General features: G+C 45.4%; 1 protein-coding gene across 6 annotated transcripts in view; it reads left to right on the forward strand.

Annotated features, from left to right (window-relative positions):
• Nucleotides 1-26,495, forward strand: part of LOC311042420 (receptor-type tyrosine-protein phosphatase U) — a 184,919-nt gene that overhangs the window by 97,272 nt on the left and 61,152 nt on the right. For all 6 annotated transcript variants that reach the window (XM_084053140.1, XM_084053142.1, XM_084053143.1 and 3 more), the window contains exons 5-9: nucleotides 4,477-4,592; nucleotides 8,630-8,804; nucleotides 12,528-12,821; nucleotides 22,975-23,292; nucleotides 25,219-25,328. In XM_084053140.1, the coding sequence (XP_083909266.1) occupies nucleotides 4,477-4,592; nucleotides 8,630-8,804; nucleotides 12,528-12,821; nucleotides 22,975-23,292; nucleotides 25,219-25,328 (1,013 nt within the window). The remainder of the gene's footprint in view (nucleotides 1-4,476; nucleotides 4,593-8,629; nucleotides 8,805-12,527; nucleotides 12,822-22,974; nucleotides 23,293-25,218; nucleotides 25,329-26,495) is intronic.

A 26,495-nucleotide genomic window follows, 5' to 3' on the forward strand; every position in this document is an offset into this window, starting at 1 on the left:
GTAGTAGTTTATAATGGCATATGGTTATATATCACATTTCACAAGACATTGTACTAGTAGATAATATAAATCAATTGACTGAAACTGCTTTAACAAGTCTTAACTTTATATTCAAGTCGCACTGTTCTAGCTGGAAGTGACATCAATGTTGAAAATGAGTGGTATTCCCCTTTAATCTCTGAGGCGAGTTGGTGGCAGGGCTTCTGTTGAAGAGAACGTTTTCTTCTTTCCCTGTGTCGTTGGTGTAAACTTCAAGGACTGGATCAGTATGCTGCCCCCCCACAACGAGCTCTAAGAGCTCACAACTCTTAGAAGCAGTTAACACTGCCGCTCTGCTTTGAAGTGACTCATATAACTGACATAAGCTTGAAGGGTATTGTTCCCACAGTCCTCCACACAGGGAGTTTGCGCATCACCTTATTAATATTTACATATTCCCCCTGTTGTTGTCAGGAGAGGGTTTTGGATGGGTTGTGGATGAGTGGTGGCGATGTGGTTAGAGGAACGCCGGCAGGGATCATTTCCTCTCCTCTATGTGCAGACCACCCAGCTAGCCCCCCCCCCCCATCTCTCCCAGACACGGGCAGATGGCATCTTCCACATCCTCCCACTGTGACCATTAAATAATTAAGACTCTCATCAAGACCTGGGCACGATGTCGGATGAGTGGCACACGGCCAGCCCTGCATCGCTTGGCAGGCAGCGAGCGTGTGCAGAGGAAGGGGAGGCGGGGGGGGGAAGATTCAAAGAAAAGAAAAGAAAGAGATGACAAAAAAACAGCAGACAGAAAGAGAAACGTGCACATTTCTCCGCCTCCCTCTGGATCGGGGCTGAAACCACACAGTACGTTTGACATTGCTGTTCTCCTCTGCCGATTCGGTAAGTCTTTTAACTCTGAAACCGGCGTCTCAGTGGAATGAAATATTTATCAGCCTAAAGAGTCCCGGGGATAAGATGTGACACATTTAGCTGTGTAACACTGCAGATGTTGCCTACTGTAGGGTCTGGTTCACACTCATTTCCCTGTTTGTTTGTCCTGCCTTGTCGTTAGGCATGAATTATGAATTAACCTTCAGGGGGAGGGAGTCACTGGAAGGAAACATGGACACCTGTGGCGTACACATGTACACCACACACACACACACACACACACACACACACACACACACACACACACACACACACACACACACACACACACACACACACACACACACACACACACACACACACACACACACACACACACACACACACACTGAGGTGTGTTTTACAGGAGACCTCAAACATCTGCTTCTCCCTGATGCTTGTTGCCACGGTGACATGTCTCCCTGTCAATCATCTGGACTGACAGGTTGTGTTTTCAGAGATGTCAGGCTGAGCTGCGTGTGTCAACCTGCAGGGCTCTGACTGTGTGTGTGTGTGTGTGTGTGTGTGTGTGTGTGTGTGTGTGTGTGTGTGTGTGTGTGTGTGTGTGTGTGTGTGTGTGTGTGTGTGTGTGTATATATGTGTATATATATATATATATATATATATATATATATATATATATATATATATATATATATATATATATATATACTTTAATGTGTTGTTGTTCATCATCATAACAAAGTTTTTGACTTCTGACATAAGACAACCTGATGAAAACTTTGTTTTACCAATTAAAGTATAATTCTTTTAATCTGAAGATGGTTATTTTCCACTTTGATTGACCCTTTTTCTTCTACGCACCTGTCGCCTCTGTATATGTGCGATGTTTTGCTTGTAGATGTTAAAGACTAAAATATTATATTCAATGAATATTTTTTTTCTCTCGAATATGTTAATAAAAACAGATATCTTTTTTGCACTTTTGAAATCACAAAGACAAACAATTAAAATGAATATCAGATTAAAATATAGCAAAAAAGAAACGAGAGAAAAAATAGGGAAAGTAATCTAAACATATCCGAAAAGGAGTGAGATGGAGTAAAACGTGTAAACTCCCACCCCTTTTATCCTACATATCATTTTAGAAGTGTCAGTCTGTCTGTTCTGTCTGTTCTCCTTGGTTATCCTCAGTGGCTTAAGCAATTGCTCTGTACTTGCACATGGCCGTTGATCATTAGCATATGCACACCGTGAGGGAGGCCCTTTCTCTCTTCGCCACAATTTAACATGTTTATTTGCGTTTTGCTGTAAACAAAACTCTGAGTTCGGCTCGGCCGATGGGACTGTCGTCATGGTTACAGACCCCCCCAACCTATGGGATAAATTAATTTGTCTAGGTTTTGCGAGAGAAACAAACAACCAGGTCTATGAAAACAAGACCAAACAAAGAGAGCCCAAGTCCCTTATAATAAGCAGACATGGCAACACTGTCATCTACAGCCGTGTGTGTGTGTGTGTGTGTGTGTGTGTCTGTGTGTGTCGGGTCTGTGGCCGTGTATGCAAGGCAACACACGTGCGCATGCACGTTGGGGAGGCACGTGTCAGAAAGTACATTATGGAGGAGGAGGAGGCGCGAGGCGGGGCTTTGATGCAAGGCGGACCTGGCTTTTGTTGTTCCCCCCCACATAGCAACCAGGAAGCTACGCTAGGGGAACGCTGAACACGCGTTCACACGCACACATGATAATAGTTATTGTCCATGACGGAGGTGTGCCGACTCAGCAGAGCTTGAGGCCGAGGAGGCTCGCCCGAGCGCCTACAGGCGCGAGTGCCCGCGCCGACCGGCCGATGGTCTGCTAGTCGAATCCGCGCCGTCCGATTTGTAAACCGGTAGGGGGAGAATAGATCTTTTCATGGGTTACTAACTATCCACGACACACATGTGTGTGTGTGCATGTGTGTGCATGTACACATGCACACATGCACGTGCGTGTTTCCCTGGTTTTCCAATTTCCCTGTAACATATAACGAAAAAACATCACTTGGATGCACCTGGGACGTATCATCAGTGTTGCAGCCTGGGGTCATAGGATGTTTCGGGTCTCGCAACATACACCCTCGCCCAGGTGACCCAGCCAGGGTTGATCAAGCCCCGACTTACGTCCCAGGTAGCTACCCACGGTCAGTCCTAAATAGGGAAAGACAGGGCCACTCAATACGCTTGTCCGAAACTACTCTGCCAGGAATGGGGGAGAGGAGAGGCTCTGGCACGTGGAGGGACTAGGCTCTGTGGATGGCCTCCTGGCCGGGCTCCTCCTCCGTCTCACCAGGTCCAGGACCTGAGCGTTGCACCAGACTCCCCCGCTCAAAATATGTCATTCTGGTGTGATGGTGTCTTGGCCCGTGGTGGTACTGCAGGCTCTCTTTGCGTCTTGCTTGAATGGCCCTCCTAAAGGCCACACCGTGGATTTGTTGGGCTTCTTCCTCACGGAAGACACAGACTGGGGCGCCAACCCAAACTGCTCCCGGATGCCGTCTACATTCCGGCTGTCACCCGTCTCTACGTTGGTCACCAATCTATTCCTGGTTGTCACGTATATATATACAGTATATATACACACACACACACATACATCGCTATCATACATATTATCAAAAATAACTATTGTAATTAATATAAATGTAACACAATTACATTAAATAAATCCCCTCAAATTATAACCCTCCTCACGATCCTGAAACATTTTTTTTTATATTTACTGGTACAGTAGATGATGGTTCTTAGCCTTGTACATTATTATTACTGTTTGATATGATGTCTGTGGATTTAATACTGTATGTGATGAAAATGTCGACTAATTTTGCAGAGATTTTAATTACTTTCCTGCTGGTCACATGTCATCACTTTCAATCTGACTGACCAATATCACTGTTGTTTACTGTTTTATCAATATACAAATCAATTATTCATATGTGATTTATATGGCAACAAGTGTTATTTAAAGTGTTATAGAGTTAATCAAAGGCAACAACATAATTGCCTCTGTACTAACTGTACATATAGGTGACCATCAGGCCTAATAATATTCATAATATGTGGAGACTAATGGAGCAGAAATGTATGGTTCACATCCAGCGGTTGGTAACCTCTGGCCTAGGGTCAGGGATCAGGCATGCTGGGACATATTAGTCTAAATAGTGGTGGACTGATGTGACCCTTGACCTTGTGTAGACTGTGCTGTGGTGTATTATGGAATGATTTGTATGTACATGAGGATCACTGGTAGTTAATAAACGTTATGAGCTGTTATGCATTGTATCAAGTTATGAATGCATTAGCCCTGGTGAGCAATGTTACTTATGCCATTCATGAATTAAAGAAAAATAATTTAAAAAAATTGGGCCATTATAAAATATCAATTCAATAGCTCATCTACTGATGCTGCAATCTGATCTCTGCCACTTGGAATTCATGATGATATTTTTAAAGGTATAATCACTGTTTGTCTTCTTGTCTGACTTTGTGAATGGCTGAGTAATGTGCTCCTTGTATTGTTCTCTCTCTCTGTCTCTCCATGTCTCTCTCTCTTGCTGTCTCTCTAGATAAGGCTCCTCACTTCTCCAGGCTGGCAGATGAAGAGGTCAACTCAGGGCAGAATGCCACCTTCCAGTGTGTGGCTGCTGGCCGTGCTGCTGAGGCTGACAAGTTCCTGCTGGAGGTCAGTGGTGCAAACATTACAATTGTTCATTTATATACCTTCTCCAAAGTGCTTCACAATGTGCATTACATTGACCCATTCACACAGATGGCAGAGGTAACCATGTAAGGTACCAGCGTCTTGCTCAACTCCGACACTAACACAGGGGTCGAGCCAGGGATCGAACCAGGAAACCTTACGGTACCCAAGCTGCCGCTCTACCACCTGAGCCACAGCCACCATTTTTTCCTCACCCCTTAAGAGGAGGAAACTGTCTCTTATACACCTCTATACAGTACGATCCTCAGTGTTCATTTATCTCTGCTCCATTTGTAAGATATTACTACACAAATTGCAGTATTTTATAGAGTGATTATATAGCAAACAATAATAGTCACTGCTATACAGTGACCAACACTAAAGAGCTGGGGAGATGGGGAGGTCCCTGTTATTGAACAAACACTCTATAGCAATGATTGCTATGGGAATATATTTATCAGTTATTTAACAATAAAAAAAACAAATAAAGAAGCAGATTATTTTTTAGAGGATATTTAAAATCCTGGTTAACAGAATAACATTTCTGCCAAATGGGTTTATGTTTTTACGTGCATTGAATAATGAACTGTAAATAAAGGCCTATTTAGCCTATATTAAGAGCATTTCTTTCTGTACAATACCACTTCATGAAATGGAGTGTGTTTACTGTTTACAGCACAAGCGGTGGTTTTCTTAAATGAACATTCTCTGTCTTTGCACTTCTTGCAGGCGTCCCAGTGTTTAAATAAAGCATTCCAGACAGTGTTTTAAAGCTAAAAGCACTGAAGGCCACAGAGGCCTGGGAGCTTCTTCAGCCCCAGTGCCTTTGAAACACTGGATTGATTATTAGATCATAGAGCCCTTCTCTCTCTCTCTCTTCACTGGCTCTTGCTTCTATTCAAATTGAGCCTCTGTTTTCGATACATCTCTTTTAATCTGGAATGATATATATGCCTCAGGAAGGTCTTTCTACGGTGTCTCTCTCCCTGGTGGTAACGGTGCTCTGTGGTCTAGCATAGTTTATTTCCTCACAGCCCTGATGAAAGATTGAAGTTCAGGGTTTCTTTTCAGGTTTCTTTCTGGTGCTGCAATTACAGAGTAGCTGCACGTTCAAGCCTCACATGGGCTTTGACCACCTACAGTATGTGATAATTAAGCTATAGGCCCTGGGGCCGGTTTACTGTATTGTTTGAAACCAGGATGATGTGTGATTCACATAATGGATGGCGTACCTTATAACACCCTCCCTTGAAACACTCAGGAATGTTGGCTTCAGAGGGAGGTTGATGTGAAACCGTTGGTTTGGTCACAGCACAGTGACGAGGACAGATGCCTCTGGTAATTAGCTGTCATAGCCATGCAGGTGTCTTATAAAACAAGGTCTGCCTGTGCCGTGACTTGCCTCTCATCTCTGTCCATGTTGCTATCTGTCCTCTGCCCGTGTCCCACATTTAAGAGACCGTCAGGAACGCTCTTGCCAATCAACCTGCCTCGGCTGCCGTTGTTTGTTGTGATCTTTTTTGTGTTTGTGTCCGCAGTGCCAGCTGCAGTCCAATCTCGGCACATGGGCTCCTGCCAAGTTAACAGATCGTTTTGTCGTTTCCTCGCCAATTAGCTGGATCCAGATTGTTAGCCAAACACCTCACACTCTCCATGCTTATTTTATTTACCCTTGATTTCTGCCATCTCATCATTGCATTTGGAAACTGGTAGAAACGGAGACAGTCTATGTGAGATGCATCGGCCAGAGGCCGAGCCCTGGAGATGATTGAGGGTTGGTGTGTTTTTGTGCAGCCGTGTGATTGTCTAGTTCACCCTAATCAGTGTCTGAAAAGTTTGTTTACGAGGGCTGGCGCTGAGGTTCATGTGGTCTGTGGCTTTACAAGCCACCCCCCGAAAAGAAACTAAAATCTACACAAAATAAAGATCAACAGAGATAGGCTAGCGTAAGACACAGAGTCCACCAGAGAAAGGAATTCATGCCAGCTCATTTCACACACACAAATAATGACCTGAACAAATGCTCTAGGTTCAAGGTCTGCTGTTGAGACTGTAGACGGGAAGGATGCTACTGCTTGTAATGGTGTAAAACAATGTGAGGAATGTCTTTAAGCTTTTCGACAGCACTATGAATCCATAATGCATTGCCTTGAGTCTTCCTCTCTCTCTCTCTCTCTCTCTCTCTCTCTCTCTCTCTCTCTCTCTCTCTCTCTCTCTCTCTCTCTCTCTCTCTCTCTCTCTCTGCTTCTGTCATCCCTACTTTCTCTTGGAGATATATTCTGCTCTGAGGTGTCAGAGACATTTTCTCTGTTTCATTTCCTTTTTTATATGCTCTGTACCAAAAGCACCAAACCCACGTCTGTCTATGTGTCTGCTAGGCTACACTTTAATCGAACTAAACTGTAACACATTAGAGACCATCTGGTTCATCAAGTCATGAGGCCATTTACTTTAGTTTTTGGTACAATAACATCACGTATCGTACAGCCCTTTTTGAAAGCCTCGCAGCTTATTCTATAACCTCACACACTGAATCATTTAGAGTAGCCAATTATTGTTTTCCCCATTGTCTCCCAATTTTGTCGTTATGCCAATTAATTCCTCCCACTGCTTGCCACTGCTGTTGTACCATAATGGCTCACCTGCCAGTGAGGAGCCCCCACAGGTTAGGTTTAGTAGCACATTCATCCTACCTATACATTTCAATTTCCCCGCCCCAGCATGTAGGAGTATGAGCAGCAGCAAATATCAACCCCAGTTTCCCTCCGAACATGGCCAATTGTGTTCATATAGATGCTCTGCCAAGCATGATGCATCACAGTGGATTTGAACCCCTAGATGCTGCGGTGGTGGGCAGGTACTTTACCGCTGTTCCACCTGAGCGCCCAATGATACTTTGTTGATGAGCTCCAGTAAGCAATGACACTCATGTCATGCCCCCCCCCCCCCCCCCCCCCCCCCTCATAATCACTAAACCTTAACGAGATTTCATTTGTTTGCGTTAAAGTATGCCTGGGTGATTAAATGGGGAGTGATGGTCCTGCTTTTCTAATTAAATGGCACACGCTTGGACAGTCATCCTTTTTAATCAGTCAAGCCAAATAAGAAGTGACGCACACATATTGATAATTTAAATGCATTATGTTGTGACATTGTTAGCAGGTTGACTTTGCTCTGCTCCGGGGAATAGATTGTACCACAATTAGTGTGTGTGGGTGGGTGGGTGGATGTGCGTGTGTGCGTGACCATAATCCAGTTACTGAAACAAATGGCTGCTACGTATATAAGGGACTGTACATTGCTAGGCAGGACAGGATTGTTGATCTATTAGTTAAGGACATAAGTTCATATGTTTCATCATCTGTCAAAATGTATAAGCACTGTGCAATAATGGAAATGATGCCTTTTCAAATGTTACAGCTAATACACCAGATGTTGTTGTTGTTGATGAGGACAGTAGAGAAGTGACCCTTTTGGAAGTGGGTTGTACATTTGACCACAGCCTGGAAGAGGCATTCCTTACCAAGGTGCTAACGTACCAATATCTTAAGGATGCTATTATACAGCTTGGTTACAAATGTAAACTGCTTGTGTTCATATTTGGAAGCCTCGGTAATGTCCATACATTTGTTGTGAAAGGCCTGCAGATTGCAGGAATGCCCAAATCGAGAGCTAAGGCATTGGCTAAATTCTGTTCAGTGTCTGTGATAATTGCCAGTCGCCACACATGGAGGAGACGATGCTTCCTGTATCCGTGATACTGAATTTATTGTTGAGTTTCCCAAGTTTGAGCATCAACTATTTATTGTTTGTGTCAAGAATTTCTTGTACACAAATAACAATGTTAAATGTGTGTGTGTGTGTGTGTGTGTGTGTGTGTGTGTGTGTGTGTGTGTGTGTGTGTGTGTGTGTGTGTGTGTGTGTGTGTGTGTGTGTGTGTGTGTGTGTGTGTGTGTGTGTGTGTGTGTGTGTTTGTGTGTGTCCTGGTTTCTCTGACCCGTCTTGTCCTCTCTCTCCAGCGTCACAGTGGGGACGTAGCATCGACAGGGTCGGTCAAGCACCTGAGTCACCGGCGCTTTGTGGCGTCCTTCCAGCTGGACGGCGTGCAGCGGGCGGATCAGGACCTCTACCGCTGTGTCACCCAGTCCTCCAGGGGCTCCGGGGTCTCCAACTTTGCTGAGCTCATCGTCAAAGGTTAGAAAACTGATAAAAAACCAAAAAAAAATAACACTAAAAAAAGGGTCTGCAACATGAGCCAAACATTCTCATTCTCTCTCTCTCTCTCTCTCTCTCTCTCTCTCTCTCTCTCTCTCTCTCTCTCTCTCTCTCTCCTCATCTTCCTCCCGTGTTGTTGCTTCCTCTCTCCGTCTTTCCATTTATCATTTTATTGTCTTATGGTCTGTTTTCCATCACGTCAATCTCCTGTCTCTGTCTCTCACAGCAACAAATGAGATTATGTTTGATAACAGGTTTTCTATTCCTTGGTGGAGCATCATTTAATGTGGAATTTGGAATGAAACGCATCAAGACAAACACAGTCCCAACAGTTTGGTGTGAAATGTTGACCATGGTTCAGAGCATGTTCTTCAGTGTGCTGCACACTGTTGTACAGAAAAGATGTATGAGAGGGATCCATGTGTGGCAGCCACCAACAGCTCCATGCAATACTTGTTCTGCTAAACTGGAGTTTGTCACACTGGCTGCTGTCTTGTTGGAAGAGCTTGACTGGCTTGACTCCCACATCCCTCCTTCATATCACCATGATGAGTCCTGTCCCATTGCTGCACTCACGCTAACCCTGTGGAGTGACGGTGCTGTGACAGCTCTGCCATGACACGGACAGGAATGTATAGCGGAGATCTGAGGACGAGGAAGAGAAATAAAGAAGAAGAATGCCATTGTCCTCAACCTCTGTGGTCCTTCAGAACATTACTTCCTCAAAAGGATTGAGAGAGAGAGAGAGAGAGAGAGAGAGAGAGAGAGAGAGAGAGAGAGAGAGAGAGAGAGAGAGAGAGAGAGAGAGAGAGAGAGAGAGAGAGAGAGAGAGAGAGAGAGAGAGAGAGAGAGAGAGAGAGAGAGAGAGAGAGAGAGAGAGAGAGAGAGAGAGAGAGAGAGAGAGAGAGAGTTGAGGCACCAACTTAATCCCATGGATAGATGTGGCAGCATGGATTAGGTAGTCTAGTGATACAGAGTGTTTGGTATGTGACAGAGCAGTCTTCTGCCAGGATGTTGCTAAACCCTCAGTACAGCAGCAGACAGTAAATGCATTGATAGAAGGCCATGAAATCCCTCACAAGAAGCTCAGACGTACAGAGTCTTGCCACTCTCTCAGTGAACACATACAGTATTTATGGTATTTATTTGGCTCCTTAACAAGACTTTCATAAATCTCCCTGTGAGTGGACACCACATTCTCACACCAGATGCATCAAACGAGTGACGAGTTGGGACAGATTTGATGATGCGTAACCCATGTCACATGTTGACGAGGATGTGACATGCCTGACTTGTATTAAATGTTTTTAGCGGAGGCGTCAACCATTACGATTTTGGAGTGTGAAGGGCACTTCCACATTCCAGGGAGGGCAGGACTACCGGGAATGACGTCACAGGCAGGGTTGAGCTGTAGGGGGTGCGGGAGGGGGCGCAGCACCCTTAGTTCTGACACTGTGGGGGCTGGGGGCTCGCGCGTGCTCCACATGCACGCACCGTCAGCGGCGGTCTTTAACGCCTTAAAGTTTAACAACAATAGCCTCTCAAGGTTCGCGCCGTCAGTGGCGAGCCGTTCTCAATAGCGTCTACCTGGCTGCTTTGCATAACATTAGGCTACTCGAGAAAAGACACGGACTTGAATTGAATGTGTCAGACAACAGTCTCTGCACTGCAAGGTGTGAAGGGGATCGCTTAGCAGAGGACCCAGTTCTCTGAGACAAGACAAAGACAAGTTGTCTGATTATTTTAACTACTTATGTGTGGGTGAGTCTATGTAAAGGGCTTTATATAAAATTAAAAGGAAAGTAAAATAATTAATTTGAAACAAAAATAAAAACAACAAATTAACAATGCAACAATGCAACAAAATAATAATACATATAATTACATTAATAATCACATGTACAGTATTTCAACTAGCACTGAGCTGAGTGGCTATGTGCACATGCCTGCACGCGCGCGTGACGTCATAAAATACAGCACCCTTAGTTCAAAAATCCACAGCTCACCACTGGTCACAGGGGATCCCATCGTGTCAAAAGGGTGACGCATAGGGTTGCCAACATTGCCTCCCAGCAATACGGGTCGAACTCCCCCGAGGGAGTTGTTGTCATGTTATGAAAACTACCTCTGGCATACATAGCTCTGGTCCAGAGCGTTAGAGGGAGTTCTATCATGTTATGAAAACTACCTCTGGCATACATAACTCTGGTTCAGAGCGTTAGATTGAGTTCTAACGTGCGACACAAGGTGCAGAAGGCTCTACTCTGGACACATCTCCACTCACGGGCTTAACACATTTTTTCTCCCCACTGTTTGTTTTAAGAACAACTTATTTTCTTTATAGGAGGGGCGGGCATCTTCCTCTCCTCGGCTTTCATGCTCAACGTGCTCTCAGCCACCAGCGCACATTTTTCCACACGCACAATTATGTACCCGTCCACCTGAGAGGAAATCTCACACAAGCACACACATACACACGCACACTGTGCCTGCCCTGTCAACTGAACGGCACCCCCAGGGTCCTAGCGCCCTTCACATACAGCACACAAACACATAGGCAGGCAGACGCACAGAATTAAAAAAAATATATATGCATCTTCCCTTTACCCGGGACAAGTGACGTCCTGTACGGGATGCGCCTCTTTTGGTCAAAATACCGGGCGTCCCGGCTAATATGGGCGGTTGGCAACCCTAGTGACGCATGTTGTCCCAACCCGTCACTATAGTACGACTTGAGAGTGAGAATCTGTTGGAGTGGAATGAGTGAGTAACCGGTGGAGTGACTTCACCAGACAGCCATAATAGACGTCTACAGAAATGAGGGATTGGTCATGGCCACAGATCTTCTTCTGGCTCTTTGTCCTGGTTTTCTCCTGCGTCTCCTGTCTGTGTCATTGTTCAGTGGCTCCAGTCTCCTGCTAAGTGACATTCTGCTGGTGGGTTCTGAATTGACTCCTCACAGCATCGCAGGGGCCCTTCTTTCATCACGGTGGCATCCTGTTTGAAGCCGTTTGGAGCTTCAGATATGCGTATCCGATGCATATGGATCGGGTTAAGCAGCGCTGTTGTTCGTAAACTTCGCGTACTAGCGCCATATGGTCGGTGCGCTTGGTGCGTTTTTTTCCTCCACTTGTTCCTTTTGTGAGATGTATGTGCTGCTGTTAATGGCTTTTTAATAGGTGTGAGCACTGAGCAGTCAGTTACAGTATGTGCACTGTTGACCTGCTGGCATTTTGCAGTCACAGGGAACACACAGGGTCTCCAGGGGCTTTTATGACGGCAGGAACTGTGTTCCCTCAGAGCTGATTAGTTACATTAACGTCACATTAATTAGCTGCATTAATATCGCATTAATTAGTTACATTAATATCACATTAAATAGCTGCATTAATATCACATTAATTAGTGACATTAATATCACATTAATTAGTGACATTAATATCACATTTAATAGCTGCATTAATATCACATTAATTAGTGACATTAATATCACATTAATTAGTGACATTAATATCACATTTAATAGCTGCATTAATATCACATTGATTAGTTACATTAATATCAAACGTTTGCCTCTGTGGATCTTGTACAGTACAGCAGTGCCATGAGTTCTCTTGATCCGTATGTGGTTTTTGCTGTGTACCAGTTGTGTATCAACATGGTGAAATTAAAACCTTGACTTTCATGTTTCCTCTTTCCCAGTGCCCCCGTCTCCCATAGCTCCACCCCAGCTGTTGCGCGCCGGCTCCACCTACCTGATCATCCAGCTCAACACCAACTCCATCCTGGGAGACGGCCCCATTATCAGAAAGGAGATCGAGTACCGCGCCAGCCAGTCCCCGTGGTCGGAGGTTCACGCCGTCAACATGGTCACCTACAAGCTCTGGCACCTGGACCCGGACACGGAGTACCACATCAGCGTGCTGCTGACCCGGCCCGGGGAGGGGGGCACGGGACCGCCCGGACCACCGCTCGTTAGCAGGACCAAGTGTGCAGGTGAGGTCGCAGACCCCGAGACGCTGTGCACCTGCGCTGGGAAATACGCTGCTACGGGTCATTATGTATCAAGGACACAGCATTTTACTGCCAACCATGTTAGATCGCACCGTTGTTCACAAATATAGATGGCTGCAAAATGTGCCTCATCAGATACTTTCACACCTTTTACGTGTGCGTTTGGAAAGTATCTGATGTGACACTTTTTCAGCCATATTCATTTCATTTTTGAACAATGACATGATTTCTTTTAGTTTTCACTCTCAGTTAAGTTTGTTATTGACAGATTAAGAGCGTACCAGAGGGACAGCTTCATTCTGCTTGGCTAAATAAAGGATGTTTTAATATATTTTTCCCCCATAATGCCTCCCTGACAGCCAGACGCTCACACTTCTGTCACAGTCTTTCATTATGACACTGCATCTGTAGCAAGGATCTGCTAGGAACAAACACATTCAATCACACACTGGAACTGATCGGGTCTTCTTCTCATGCACTTATCTCAAAGGAAAAAGACACACTCACTATCAGCATGCAGTGCTTTGTGAACTGCGGAGGAAGACGAGAGGAAGGGATTTGCCACCAGCTCTGGTGGCAGCATTGGTTTGATGCTAAAAACAGATAACAGCTGGCTGGTTAGTTAGATTATAGCTTGGTACTTCTTTGGAATTTCTCTTGAAGATAAAGTTATGCAGCTATACAGTGGTAACTTTTAATTGCCTCATCTGCTGTCCATTATTACACTCTCAGAGTTAATTTGACACTCAGGAGTTTGCTGTGTTACTGTAATGTCACAGGATTCTATTTTAGTGACACCGGTGCAGAGTACCTGACTCTGACACACATGAACTAGGACAATCACACTGAGACTAGTCAAAGAAGGTTGACTATACAGTACATATAACAATAATTATGCATTGACTGTCCATAACTTAAATACATGACTAAGATTACTCTCTCTGCCATCTTAACGTTTTGCTATGTTACAGTGTCAGTCAGAGCTCCATAAGTCGAAACTCAATGTCTCTGAAATAAATCTGCAAAAAAAAACTAAAACAAGATATGACACAGTCATATTATACCAGGTTGCTCTCTCCAGCGTCCCCGCACGGAACCAAATGGACCCGTGGTCCTGTACCCTTTCACTCGTGGACTAACAAAAACAGCCAAAATGGCAGTAAATAGTGTATGAACAGAGCTAAATCAGTTTGTGTGCCTCAGTAAGGGCTTTTGTGCGTTGTCTTGTTTTTTTCTGGGTCGCTGTTGGAGGCGGCGCTGTGTGTGTGTGTATGAGGAGTCAAGTCAATAGTTTGTTTGGTGGCGACGACCACACCTTTGCAACAGCGCCATTTACCATAGAGATACATACAGTGGCCGAACACAGTATTGTGGGTCGTCTTTAGATCCCATATGCTGAGAGGACATTGAGCCCTCATTGGCTAAAGGACCAGCAAATGAGGAAAAAGTCACGCAAAAGTCAGGACAAGCGAGTGTAGATGTAGACCAGGTTTTGCAACCTGGTAAAAAAAATGCATTTCTCACAACTATCAACCTGTGGAAGAATGGGGGAGAACAAAGCACTGTATGCCGAACGCGCACGCACGCACGCACGCACGCACGCACGCACGCACGCACGCACGCACGCACGCACGCACGCACGCACGCACGCACGCACGCACACACACACACACACACACACACACACACACACACACACACACACACACACACACACACACACACACACACACACACAGGGGCCAAGACAATGGAGAAGTCTCCTATTAGCCAAAGGCCTGTTCCTATGTCTTCATGGTCATCAGTCTTTGTATGGCCGATGGTCTCCACCCCACCATCCCTCACATCCCTCCCCACCCTGCTCCACCCAAGCCCTCTCTGGTGACATATTAAAGCTACTCTCCTCTCTGGTGACATATTAAAGCTACTCTCCTCTCTGGTGACAGATTAAAGAGACTCTCCTCTCCCTACAGCTGCACCCAGCACTCATTCATCATCTACCCTGAGTGAATTAGCAGCACCACCACCCTGCACTCACTCCACACACACCCAAAATCACAATGAAGAGAGAGAAAGAGAGAGAGAGAAAGAGAGACAAAGAGGCAGAGAAAAACAAAGCAAATATACGAGAAGTGCCGGTACATCAACTCAGCCGGTACCAGGGGTCGCGCTAGGATTTTAATCTGCCGGTCCCAATGTCCGGAAGGATTCAAATTTATCGGACATCTGACAAAAATAACGGTCATAATTATTTGTATGCATTAATGACAAGCAGGTGCGTAAATACAGCCTAACACTTATATTTACCTACAGGCCTACAGCATTATATTTTGGATTGAGCTATTTGAACATGAACCATCATAATATACACATTGTATATAGCAGGGTCATCTTACACAAATACATGAATTACCTACATTACCATTTGCGCATGCTGCGTGCGTAATGGTTTCTCAATAATCAATTGCGTTTGAACGCATTTTCTAATCAAAGGGCACCGCACAAAATTGGCCATTTCAGATTAATCCTTCATAATGTGGCTCAGCTGACCTGTTAGGGCAATAAATTATAGACCACTACTCACTCACAGGAGGTTATACTGTATAGTTAGGCAGTGGATGCCGTCCGTGCGTCTAGTTGGGACAGCCGTGGGAAAGTTGATGAGTTGTGAGAATCTTGTCGTCTCCTCATAGATCTATTCAGTTCAAAGTGGTAACGTTTTAATTTAACGTGTCCACCTCATAGAGTTAAAAATAGGTCCACGATTATTAACGTCGTGTTTCACCTGGATGCCATAGTTGCAGTAGCCTATAGCTGTTGTGGAGAGTATTTACGCATCTGTGTTGGATATTTCATCTTCAACCTGCACTGTTGTTAAACTGTAGGCAACTTGCCAACTTTACTCAAGTGCCCTTGTAGTAGCCTAGTATCTGTGACATAAACTCGTAATGATACAACTTGTGTGTGACTGACTGTTAAATACACAACTTTATATAATGTAACTTGTAACCGGACCGCGGTCTCTGTCTGTGACAGAGTGACAATATCATTATCAGTGACAATATCCATGTGTTAATTATTTTTTTTTTTCTTAACCCATTTTGGGCGGAAACCCCTATTTGTAACAATGCCTTTCACGATGGGAACCCCTTTTGTGGTTCCTGTTGCTATGTACAGTATATAGCAGCATAATGTTTTTATAATTTTTAGCCGTGCCAACCGCTCTACGTTTGACTTTGTCCGTATGTCCGTCCGTCCGTCCGTATGAGCACGGGATGAGCACGGCAAAGAAGCAACACGTACAAACACACGCACACACACACACACACACACACACACACACACACACACACACACACGGACTTGGAGATTGCCTATGCCATCTCTCCTCTCATTGGCCACACGTGCCACTGGTTATCAAAGAGGAGTCCAGGGACCCCCAGCGTATGTTATGTCCGTCCGCCCGTATGAGCACGGGATGAGCACGGGATTTTAAACAGCTATAACTCCAGTTTGCAGCATGGCACCAAGTCCAAATTTGGTATGTCGACTTAGACCACCAATAGGGACGACCATGAATTGCTGAAGCCCCGCCCCCTCTGTCTTCCCATTGGCTGGCCTTTAAACAGCCATAACTCAAGTTCGCAGCATGCTACGGAGTACACATTTTGTACATGGACTAAAACCACCAATAGGGACGAACTGTAATTAGTTAAGCCCCGCCCCCTCTGTCTGCCCATTGGCAGGGCTTTAAACAGCCATTATTCCAGTTTGCAGCATGCTACCAAGTACAAATTTGGTAAGTGGACTCATACCACCAATAGGGACGAACTGAAATGAGTTAAGCCCCGCCCCAAAGGCACTGCTTCCTTCACACAGGGTGTGATTTTTTAATACATAATGGAAGTTTTTCAGAAAACTTAGGTCAGGATTTAGAAGGCGTTTTTAGAATCGGCCTCAGGTCTAAATAGGTTAATATTTTATTTATACACAGTTATATACAGTTGGTGTGGTTGGTTTGGTCAGTGCTGGTGGTCTTCAGCTTGGTGACGTGATGTTTCCTGACCTTCACAGTGATGTACTTAAACTGCAAACTTCCTCCATCGCTGTGTCTCACCTTCTCCACTCTCCAGGAGACTCTACTCTAATCACCAGCTGGCTCCCAGAGCCACTGCGACCCTGCCTGCCCTCCTGACCATCTGGTGTACACCCCCCCCACCCCCCGCCCCACTGACCCCCACTCTGATGAGCTTTAAAGCACCAGGAAGAAGTGGGGTTGCCGTGGAGATCTTGGGGAGGCAGTAATTAGCACAGTGAACAGAAGGGATTCTTGGACCCTCTCACTGTCGGTGAAGACCAGCGAGCATCCTCTCCAGAAGGCATATTGTTTTCCCTATAGGATGGTTAGGGAGGACTGGGCTTGTGATTTGCTGAGACGGGGAGATAAATGGCTCGGCCGATGGCCGTGGCCACTCGCTCAACTAGCAGCTCGCTCACTGACGAGCGGCCAGGTAGAGCGGTCATATAGGAATCGTAAGGTTCCTAGTTCGATCCCCGGCTTTGTGTCGAAATGTCCTTGAGCAAGACACTGAACCCCTAATTGCTCCCGATGAGCATGTTGGTGCCTTGCATGGTTTCCTCCGACGTCTGTGTGTGAATGTGAAATACATTGTAAAACGCTTTGGAGAAACATGCATATATATATATACATGCATATATATAAATACAATCCATTTATAGGTAACACAAATAAGCTCTCTGCTCCCCCACCCATCCTATAGGAAACAATACAGCCTCCAGAAGAGCCTGAGATGCTCTGCTGTGAGCGACCATGATGCTTAACGGTCTGGAGGCTCATATTCTCTGCTTCCACACCCCCCCTCCTCCTCCTCCTCCCCCTCCTTCTCCTCCTCCTCTGTGTCGCCGTGCCAACTGTGCCATACATGGGCGCTACGAGTACAGGAGGCGTTTACTCATATGTTGTAAAACTAATGGCTATAAATGTGAACATGGCCGCCGCCCGCCCGGCTCTGATGGCCGTCCAGGTGTGCTTGATGAGCCATCGCTGTGATTATCAGCAGGCCATGTTAACGCAGCTTGAAGCTCCTCCAGTAAATCACAGAGGAGAGCTGGGTGCTGCAGGTGGTCCCCAAACTGCATTAATGGACTTCCACCTGCTGCTGCTGCTGCTGCTGGTGGGTCACTGAGCCGTATGGAAAAGCCCCCCCCCTGGGGTGGAGTTTCAATGAAATTAGGAACAGTAGTAACACAAGTGCATCGGTTCTCGTGCTGCATACGTCGTTCATCATGTCAAGGCCGGTTGCCTGAGCTTGTATTCCCTCATTCCCCTCAGTTTCTGTTCGTGCACACATTCATGTGTGCACATTTGTGTGTGTGTGTGTGTGTGTGTGTGTGTGTGTGTGTGTGTGTGTGTGTGTGTGTGTGTGTGTGTGTGTGTGTGTGTGTGTGTGTGTGTGTGTGTGTGTGTGTGTGTGTGTGTGTGTGTGTGTGTGTGTGTGTGTGTGTGTGTGTGTGTGTGTGAGCATGTGTGCGCGTGCCTGCGCGTGCGTGTTTTAAAGGCACACTATGTAACTTCTTATGTGAATTAAGAGGTTATCGTGGGCACTCTGTATGGTACTGTATGTTAATGCAATATAAATTAACATAACTGTAGTGGTTGTATTTGGTCTCTCTGTTCTTCTATTGACACATTTAGATCTTGGTCTGGTAGGACCACTACTAGTTGAGTGGTACTGCCTGAAGGTCAAAGTTAAATATCTCCCCTGAGCAAGCATGTGTGCTCTATTGGCTCAGTGGTCAAAAGTTCAGCACTCGCGCGAAGGACCCAGGTTTGAATCCCCTGTAGGACATGAAAGTTACAGAGTGCAACTTTAAAGAAGGTGTTTTTCCTCTGGGACAGAGTTGGTCCATGTCCTCTGCCAATGAACCACCCCTCAGATTATCTTCATGCTGGTTTTGGCTTTGGCCCGTAGTGGGACGTCTGCAGCTCTGCAGAGGGGGGGGGGCACGCGTGGCATACTGACTAATAGACTAGTAGGCTGAATGGCACAAAAGTCCAGTTTCAGAAAACCCACAATGAACACACTGTGCCCTCTGTGGTGATGCTTTCATCGGCTCTGTGGTTAAATGCCCGCCTCTGTTCAGCTCTCGAACCGTGCAGACTATCAATTGCACCATTTAGACAATCCCCAGTCACACTAAACAGTTGTTAGAACATTTCCTGCTTTGCCTACCAGTATACTGATTACCTGACGGTCCATTCGTCTGCCATGGCTTTGGTCTGCAGCGGACGCAGATCGATGCCCTGCTCATATTTCTGCCCAGAATGAGATGCCAGACAGACAATTACAAGGGTAGAAGCGGGTAACTGCAGAGGACTGTGGCTTGCATGCTGCTGTTATGGAATTTCACTTAAGAGGTTGAGAGCTCAGGGAAGGGTAAGAGCCCAGGGTAGAGATAAGACCTTTGTGTCTGATAAGCTTTAGCTGCTCATGAATGTATGTGAGCGCACGTCCATTTATAAGCACTAATGTATATGTGGGACGTAAAGTAGAGGGAAACACAAAGTGAAAGGAAAGGAGAGAAAGGGATTAGGATGGAAAAGCAACATGACAGTAGAGTGTGTGCGTGCGTGCGTGCGTGCGTGTCAAGGGACTCTCATATTCATTTTCTTTGATTATCTCTTTGTTGCTCTGTTGTCCGGCCTGATTTGAGCTCCCAGCTTGGGTCTGCAGTGTGGTGAGACACCCTATGAGTGTCTGGAGAGATGAAGTGAAGATGAAGACCTTGGTAACCTCACATAGCCCTATTTAAAGAACAAACAATACTATAATATCATGTAAACAAAGAGGCATGGATTGTGTTAATAATGATCATTGACAAATTTTCCTCATTGATGTGGTGCTGAGGATGTCTTTGGCTCAACCCCCCACCCACCAGCAGCCGTCAGCTTGGATGTCTTAGTGAACACTGGCTGGTCTGTGTGACAGTGGATAGAGGCTCTCTGTACATCTCAGTCAGCCTTTCCATGAAGGGAGGAACTAAAAAGACAGTGCTCCTTGTTTCTGTTGGGTTTGGAGGTGGAGAGAGACAAGGTTTAACCCTGCAGTGACTGGTCCAGCAGTAACTCTGATCCTTCACCATGACCCAGCCAGGGTTTTGCTTGTTTTTTTGTGTTTTCTTGTTTGTTAATCTATTCTCTTTTTGTCTCCGCCAAGCCGAAAGGCATGGCGAGAGAGTATGTTCCGTCCGTGTGTGTGTGTGTGTGTGTGTGTGTGTGTGTGTGTGTGTGTGTGTGTGTGTGTGTGTGTGTGTGTGTGTGTGTGTGTGTGTGTGTGTGTGTGTGTGTGTGTGTGTGTGTGTGTGTGTGTGTGTGTGTGTGTGTGTGTGTGTGTGTGTCCGTCCTGTCCGTGTGTTAGCAGCTCGCGGGCCAAGCACCGCTGGCCCGCTCGCTGCGAAACTGTGCACACACACATCCCCTGGATGCCAATTCAGAACCTCTGCCTCACATTTTTCACATGGGCCTGTTATAGCGCCACCTGGAGGCCGATTTGTGCAAAACCCTTTTTTTTTTACATTACTCCTACAGATTTTATCTAAGCGTCATGCAAATCGGTACACAGTATCTCTATAGTCATGTGATCAACACGGATATTTCCGATTTCCCATATTTCATCCTCATTGGCTAAGGTTCGCTTCCAAAATGTACAGGATTGGTCCGTTTTGAACAAAATGCCGCAAATCATGAACACAGCTTGCGATTTCCGTGAAATTTTACAAACACATTCCCACTAGGCCAAGGAAGAAATGCCACCCTTTTTCACATTGGCCTGTTATAGCGCCACCAGCATGTCTAATTTAGCAAAACACATTTTTGGAACAAAATGCCTCAAATCATGAATGCATTGTCTGATTGCCGTGAATGGCACCCTTTTCACATTGGCCTATTATAGCGCCACCAGGAGGCCACAATACCGTACCTGACCTGGCGGAGACCTGTGCTCCGAGGAGCACTTTTTCTTGTTTAATTTATTTTTGTATTGACCTGTAGCAGCTGTTAACTACGTCATTGTAAATGTGGTCTATAAATAAGAATTGAGTTGAGTTGAGTAACCAGTGGAACTGAATTGTGTCACACTGACATTATTATTCTTTAGTCTTTGTTATGGAACGTGGATCAGCCTCCAGACACAGAACTCTAACTACAGAATAGTCAGTTTGCCCGTCGACACAGAGGCGGATGGGGGGCCTGTCTGTTTAATTAGTGTAATTGGTGTGAGTTTCCGTGTGACCGTGGGGATGTGGGCGTGATGCGCTGGCAGGAGACGCCTGACCTCTGTGTCCTGATGGGACAGTGGGGTGAACATGGGGGAGCTGGGGTGGAAGGCTGATACCACACTGATGCTTTTATTATGCAGGAGGGAGAAAACCTCAGAAACAATGGGGAGTGGGGGAGTTATTGATGAGGAGTCACCTCATATTTTTAGCGGTGCCAACCGCTCTAAGCTTGACTTTGTCCGTATGTCCGTCCGTCCGTCCGTCCGTCCGTCCGGATGAGCACGGGATTAGCACGGCAAAGAAGCAACACATACAAACACACGCACACACACACACACACACACACACACACACACAAACACACAGACTTGGAGATTGCCTAAGCTTGACTTTGTCCGTATGTCCGTATGTCCGTATGTCCGTCCGTCCGTCCGTCCGTCCGTCCGGATGAGCACGGGATGAGCACGGCAAAGAAGCAACACATACAAACACACGCACACACACACACACACACACACACACACACGGACTTGGAGATTGCCTATGCCATCTCTCCTCTCATTGGCCACACGTGCCACTGGTTATCAAAGAGGGGTCCAGGGACCCCCAGCGTATGAGCACGGGATGAGCACGGGATTTTAAACAGCTATAACTCCAGTTTCCAGCATGCCACCAAGTCCAAATTCAGTATGTGGACTTAGACCACCAATAGGGACGAGCATGAATTGCTGAAGCCCCGCCCCCTCCGTCCAGGGACCCCCAGCGTATGTTATGTCCGTCCGCCCGCATGAGCACGGGATTTTAAACAGCTATAACTCCAGTTTGCAGCATGCCACCAAGTCCAAATTTGGTATGTGGACTTAGACCACCAATAGGGACGAGCATGAATTGCTGAAGCCCCGCCCCCTCTGTCTTCCCATTGGCTGGCCTTTAAACAGCCATAACTCAAGTTCGCATCATGCTATGGAGTACAAATTTTGCACATGGACTAAAACCACCAATAGGGACGAACTGTAATTACTTAAGCCCCGCCCCCTCTGTCTGCCCATTGGCTGGGCTTTAAACAGCCACCATTCCAGTTTGCAGCATGCTACCAAGTAAAAATGTGGTAAGTGGACTCAGACCACCAATAGGGACGAACTGAAATGAGTTAAGCCCCGCCCCAAAGGCACCGCTTCCTTCACACAGGGTGTGATTTTTTTTTAAAATAAATAGCCAATTATATGTTTATGCAATACAACTCTCCTGAGTGTTTAGGGAAAGTGTTTTTATTCATTAGAAATCATTAGGAATTGATAGCTTCCTCGAGACACGCATACCGTGCGTGTGTGCGTGTGCGCACGTGCGTGTGTATGCACGCGTGTGTGTCTGTGTGTGTGCGTGCATGTGTCCCACCGGTGGGGACAAAATGGAGTTAAATTAACTCTCCAGAATTTAGAGTGCAGAGGTTCAGCATTGATTTTATTAGAAATAATGTGGTGGCAGACCTGCAGTTTTCTGGGAGTTTGGATGTAGTACAAGAAGGTATTTTAGTACCCTAAACTATTCAATGCTTTATAAACCAAAAATACTTTTTGAAATCAGTTATTTTACTGGCAGCCAGTGTAAACATCTAAGAACTGGAGTATGTGATCCACTTTGAGCAGCAGCGTTCTGAATCTACTGCAGCTGTCTGTCCCTATTTTTTAGGGATCAGGAATGGAGATGTTGGCTGTTGTACAGTAGGAATCAAACCTGTGACTTTTCAGTTTCATGAAGGGTCTCCCGTGTTCTTTCTTCTGGTCGTCCCTCAGTATTTCCTGCTGTTTTATTTTAGTTCTTCTTCCTCTTCCTCCAGAGCCCATGCGTGCACTGCGGGGTCTCACGGCCACAGACATCCAGTCCCGTCAGCTGTCCCTGCAGTGGGAGACCTTGGCCTTCAACCTGACGCGCTGCCACACCTACTCTGTGTCCCTGTGCTACCGCTACGCCACGGCGGGAGGCGGCGGCGGACACAACACCACAGTGCGCGAGTGTCTGGCAGTGGAGCGCAACGCCTCGCGCTTCACGCTGCGCGACCTGCCACCATACCATGGTGTCCATGTCCGCCTGTCCCTGGCCAACCCCGAGGGCAAGAAGGAGGGCCGAGAGGTCACCTTTCAGACAGACGAGGACAGTAAGTCACTATACTACATACAAAGCTAACACACCTAAAAGTAATGGGCTTTATTACAAGGCTTTATATCAATGTTGTTGTAATCAATTATTAAATGAATAGAAATCCTTCAGTTTGACCTGTAGACAGTGCCTCAGTGTGAGATGAATAATATATTTATTTAAAAAATGCACTTGGTTGTTTCAGATCAACCTGGTTCAACAATAAACAGTGGTTGTGGTTGAATTAAATACAGTCTGATCCAGTACTTTCAACTGAGCCCTATTTACCTTTTTCAGTTTGTACTTGTCAACAAGTGTCCAATTATACACTTGGAATAAATCACAAACATTTTAAAAATGGATAGACCACTCTGCTGTGACATAAACAAAAATGTTTCTCTTCTTTCCTCTCATTTTGTTTCTCATTTATCCGCTTCCATTCTTTTAAACGTTCTCTTTTACCTATTTGATTATCTGTTCTCTTATACTGTGAGCTCAGCATCGCTGCAAAAGAGGGTTGGTCCCTTGCTGTGTTCTGGAGACTTCAATAACCATTGATTTAGCTACTGTAGAAGGCATTGTGTTGTTCTGCTAGCAGTGGATGTCATGGATGACGATACGATATTGTGATGTCACAGGAGTCTGCTCTTGGTGTACCCTGAAGCCCAGCTGGACTTTCTCCCAGCTCCACTGCTTCAAGTCAGGACAGAGATCACCAGATGCTTTGTCAGGTCTTCTAAATGCGGGGGGCACAATGTTTCAGGGCTTTCAGCTGAGCCTGATAGCCAAGGCAAGGTGACATGGCAGCCTTCCAGCCTCACATGCGTGCACACCCCTCTGTCACCACTTTGTTCTCATGACACCCAGGAGATCACTGGATGCACAGGAATTATTTAGGTGACTTCTAAGCTGTGCTGAAATCAAACACAAGCCTTATTTTTTATCAGCCTTTTCATAGAGGAATACTCACTGAACAATTTTAGCCACTTTGTTTTGCAATAATTTTGTGAGGGCTGCGATTGCACCTCCAAGTACTGACAATAATTGAAACCAAATTTGATTTCATGTACTTCTAAGAAGAGCATTTATAACGATTAGTTCCCATCTAGTGGACATTATTAAAGAGGGAGCTGGTCATATCTTGATGATGCTGCATCAGCAATTCAAAAGTTCCTTTTCATTTTCAATGGAAAATGATTTTTTTTTAAATAACTGGTTTTATCTGTGAACCTCCAGTGAGCCTGGGAGAGGATCCTTGCACTTATTTCTTATCTGATATTATTCCTTTGTGCCGTGGCAGATGGTCTCCATGCAGAAACCAAATCAATTCTTCCATGAAAAAGACAAAACAAACACGATTTCTCAGAAAGTGAGAGAGGTGGAGGTTGAGAAAGCGAGTCAGAGAAAGAAAGAGCTCCAGACAGGCACAGATACGGGTTTTAAGAGCAGAAAAAGATAATGAATACACTGTATATTATGTGTGTGTGTGCGTGCGTGCGTGCACATGTGCGTGTGTCCCTCATGTTTTAGATGTTACACATTAAATGTTACCTTTGACCAAATTTTGGTCAACATTTTATATTGTTTTCCTCTTTCTCTTTGAAACTAGCCACTTATAGTATGTAAGTGCATCCTTTCATAAATATCACTTTCAAGACACTTTGATCAACAAACACTAAGTCACAGGCCTCTTCAGACATCTTTCATATCCCTCACTCTGACGAGGATTTGTATGAAATAGTAATATTCTAGTCTTTCAGGCTGTTCTTATATGCTATGCTTCTAGTATATAACTGTTATGGTCCATAATGTGTGTGTTTTTACATGTTCTATATGTTGTGATCCACTGTGACATTGGCATCTGTGTGATATTGACATGGTTTGATTGTTCTGGGATTAGCACTTCAATTTCATCGCAAATGTTTGTTCTGACGATTCCTGGCAGTTCCCGGAGGCATCGCGCCTGAGACGCTGACCTTCACTCCGCTCGATGACATGATCTTCCTGAAGTGGGAGGAGCCAGTGGAGCCCAATGGCCTCATCACCCAATACGAGGTAAGCACTTATACGGTTTGACTCAGTATGTATTGCTTTGTTTATGTTGACCATTGATTAAACATTTGATAAACACGGCCAGCTGGGATGAAGCCACGGGGCAGACCAAGGACCAGATGGGGGGATTATACCTCCATGCTGGAGATCTCCCAGTTAGAAGTGGCTAATGTGGCAGGAAAGGAAGTCTGTGATTCTCTGCTGGAATTGTTACCTCCATGACCTGACTCCGGATAAGCAGATGAAGATGGATGGATGGATGGATAGATATAAGCAAGTCAGTATGAGGCGAGCAAGTTACGACAGACAGACAGACAGACAGACAGACAGAGACAGAGCAATTTTCTTTTGGCTCAACTAAACAACAAGTGACCGAAGTTTATCAAAATTGTACATAGTCAACTTACATTACAGAACACAGATAACATAGATAGGTACAGTAGATACATACACACACCTACTATACACACATAAGACACCAAAAATACTTGCATGTTACAATGAAGCCCAGAGGCTTTTCCACTCTGACAAGAGTATAATTTGGTTGGACATCTAGTTCTGAGTCCTTGTATATTTTAAAAGGAAAATGGTAGCTTTCAAAGGTCATTTTTGTCAGCACAAAATACCAGTGCAATGTTATTGGCCTTCAAAGATCCTTGTCTGTGTAACACCAGTAAGCACAGTAGACGAGCCAGCCTGACACGCCTTCACCACGGGAAGCCACTTGCAACAGATTTCATAAGAAGATTGTGAATTAAATGTTTAACTGAAGGATCATGGCCTGGTTTGCAGTCGGACGTGGTACAGCTAGTGAGGCAGGATCAGAGTTTGCAGTACACAATACAACATCCAATTTATATACGCTTTTCTTGGTACTCAAATTCATTTTACACTGCAGGGAAGAAAATAAACAACTTCATTAAGAGAATAACTAGATAAAGGCTAGAAACTAAGCAAAATAAAACATTAAAAGGCAGGAAGGGGGATTTGAATTAGGCAGGGAAAGCAAGTCAGAAAAGCTGGGTTTTGAGGGAGGCTTTGAACAGGGCAAGGGTGGGGGTGGCTTTGATGTGAGGTGGGAGTGAGTTCCAAAGGGAGGGGGCTGCAACTAAGAAAGCCCTGTTACCCCCAGTGCGTTTCTTTGTTTTGGGGATGAGGGAGCGGGAAGGG

The sequence above is a fragment of the Gymnoscopelus microlampas genome (assembly GCF_963454915.1).
Source record: "Gymnoscopelus microlampas genome assembly, chromosome: 3".
NCBI classification, from domain to species: Eukaryota; Metazoa; Chordata; class Actinopteri; order Myctophiformes; family Myctophidae; genus Gymnoscopelus; species Gymnoscopelus microlampas.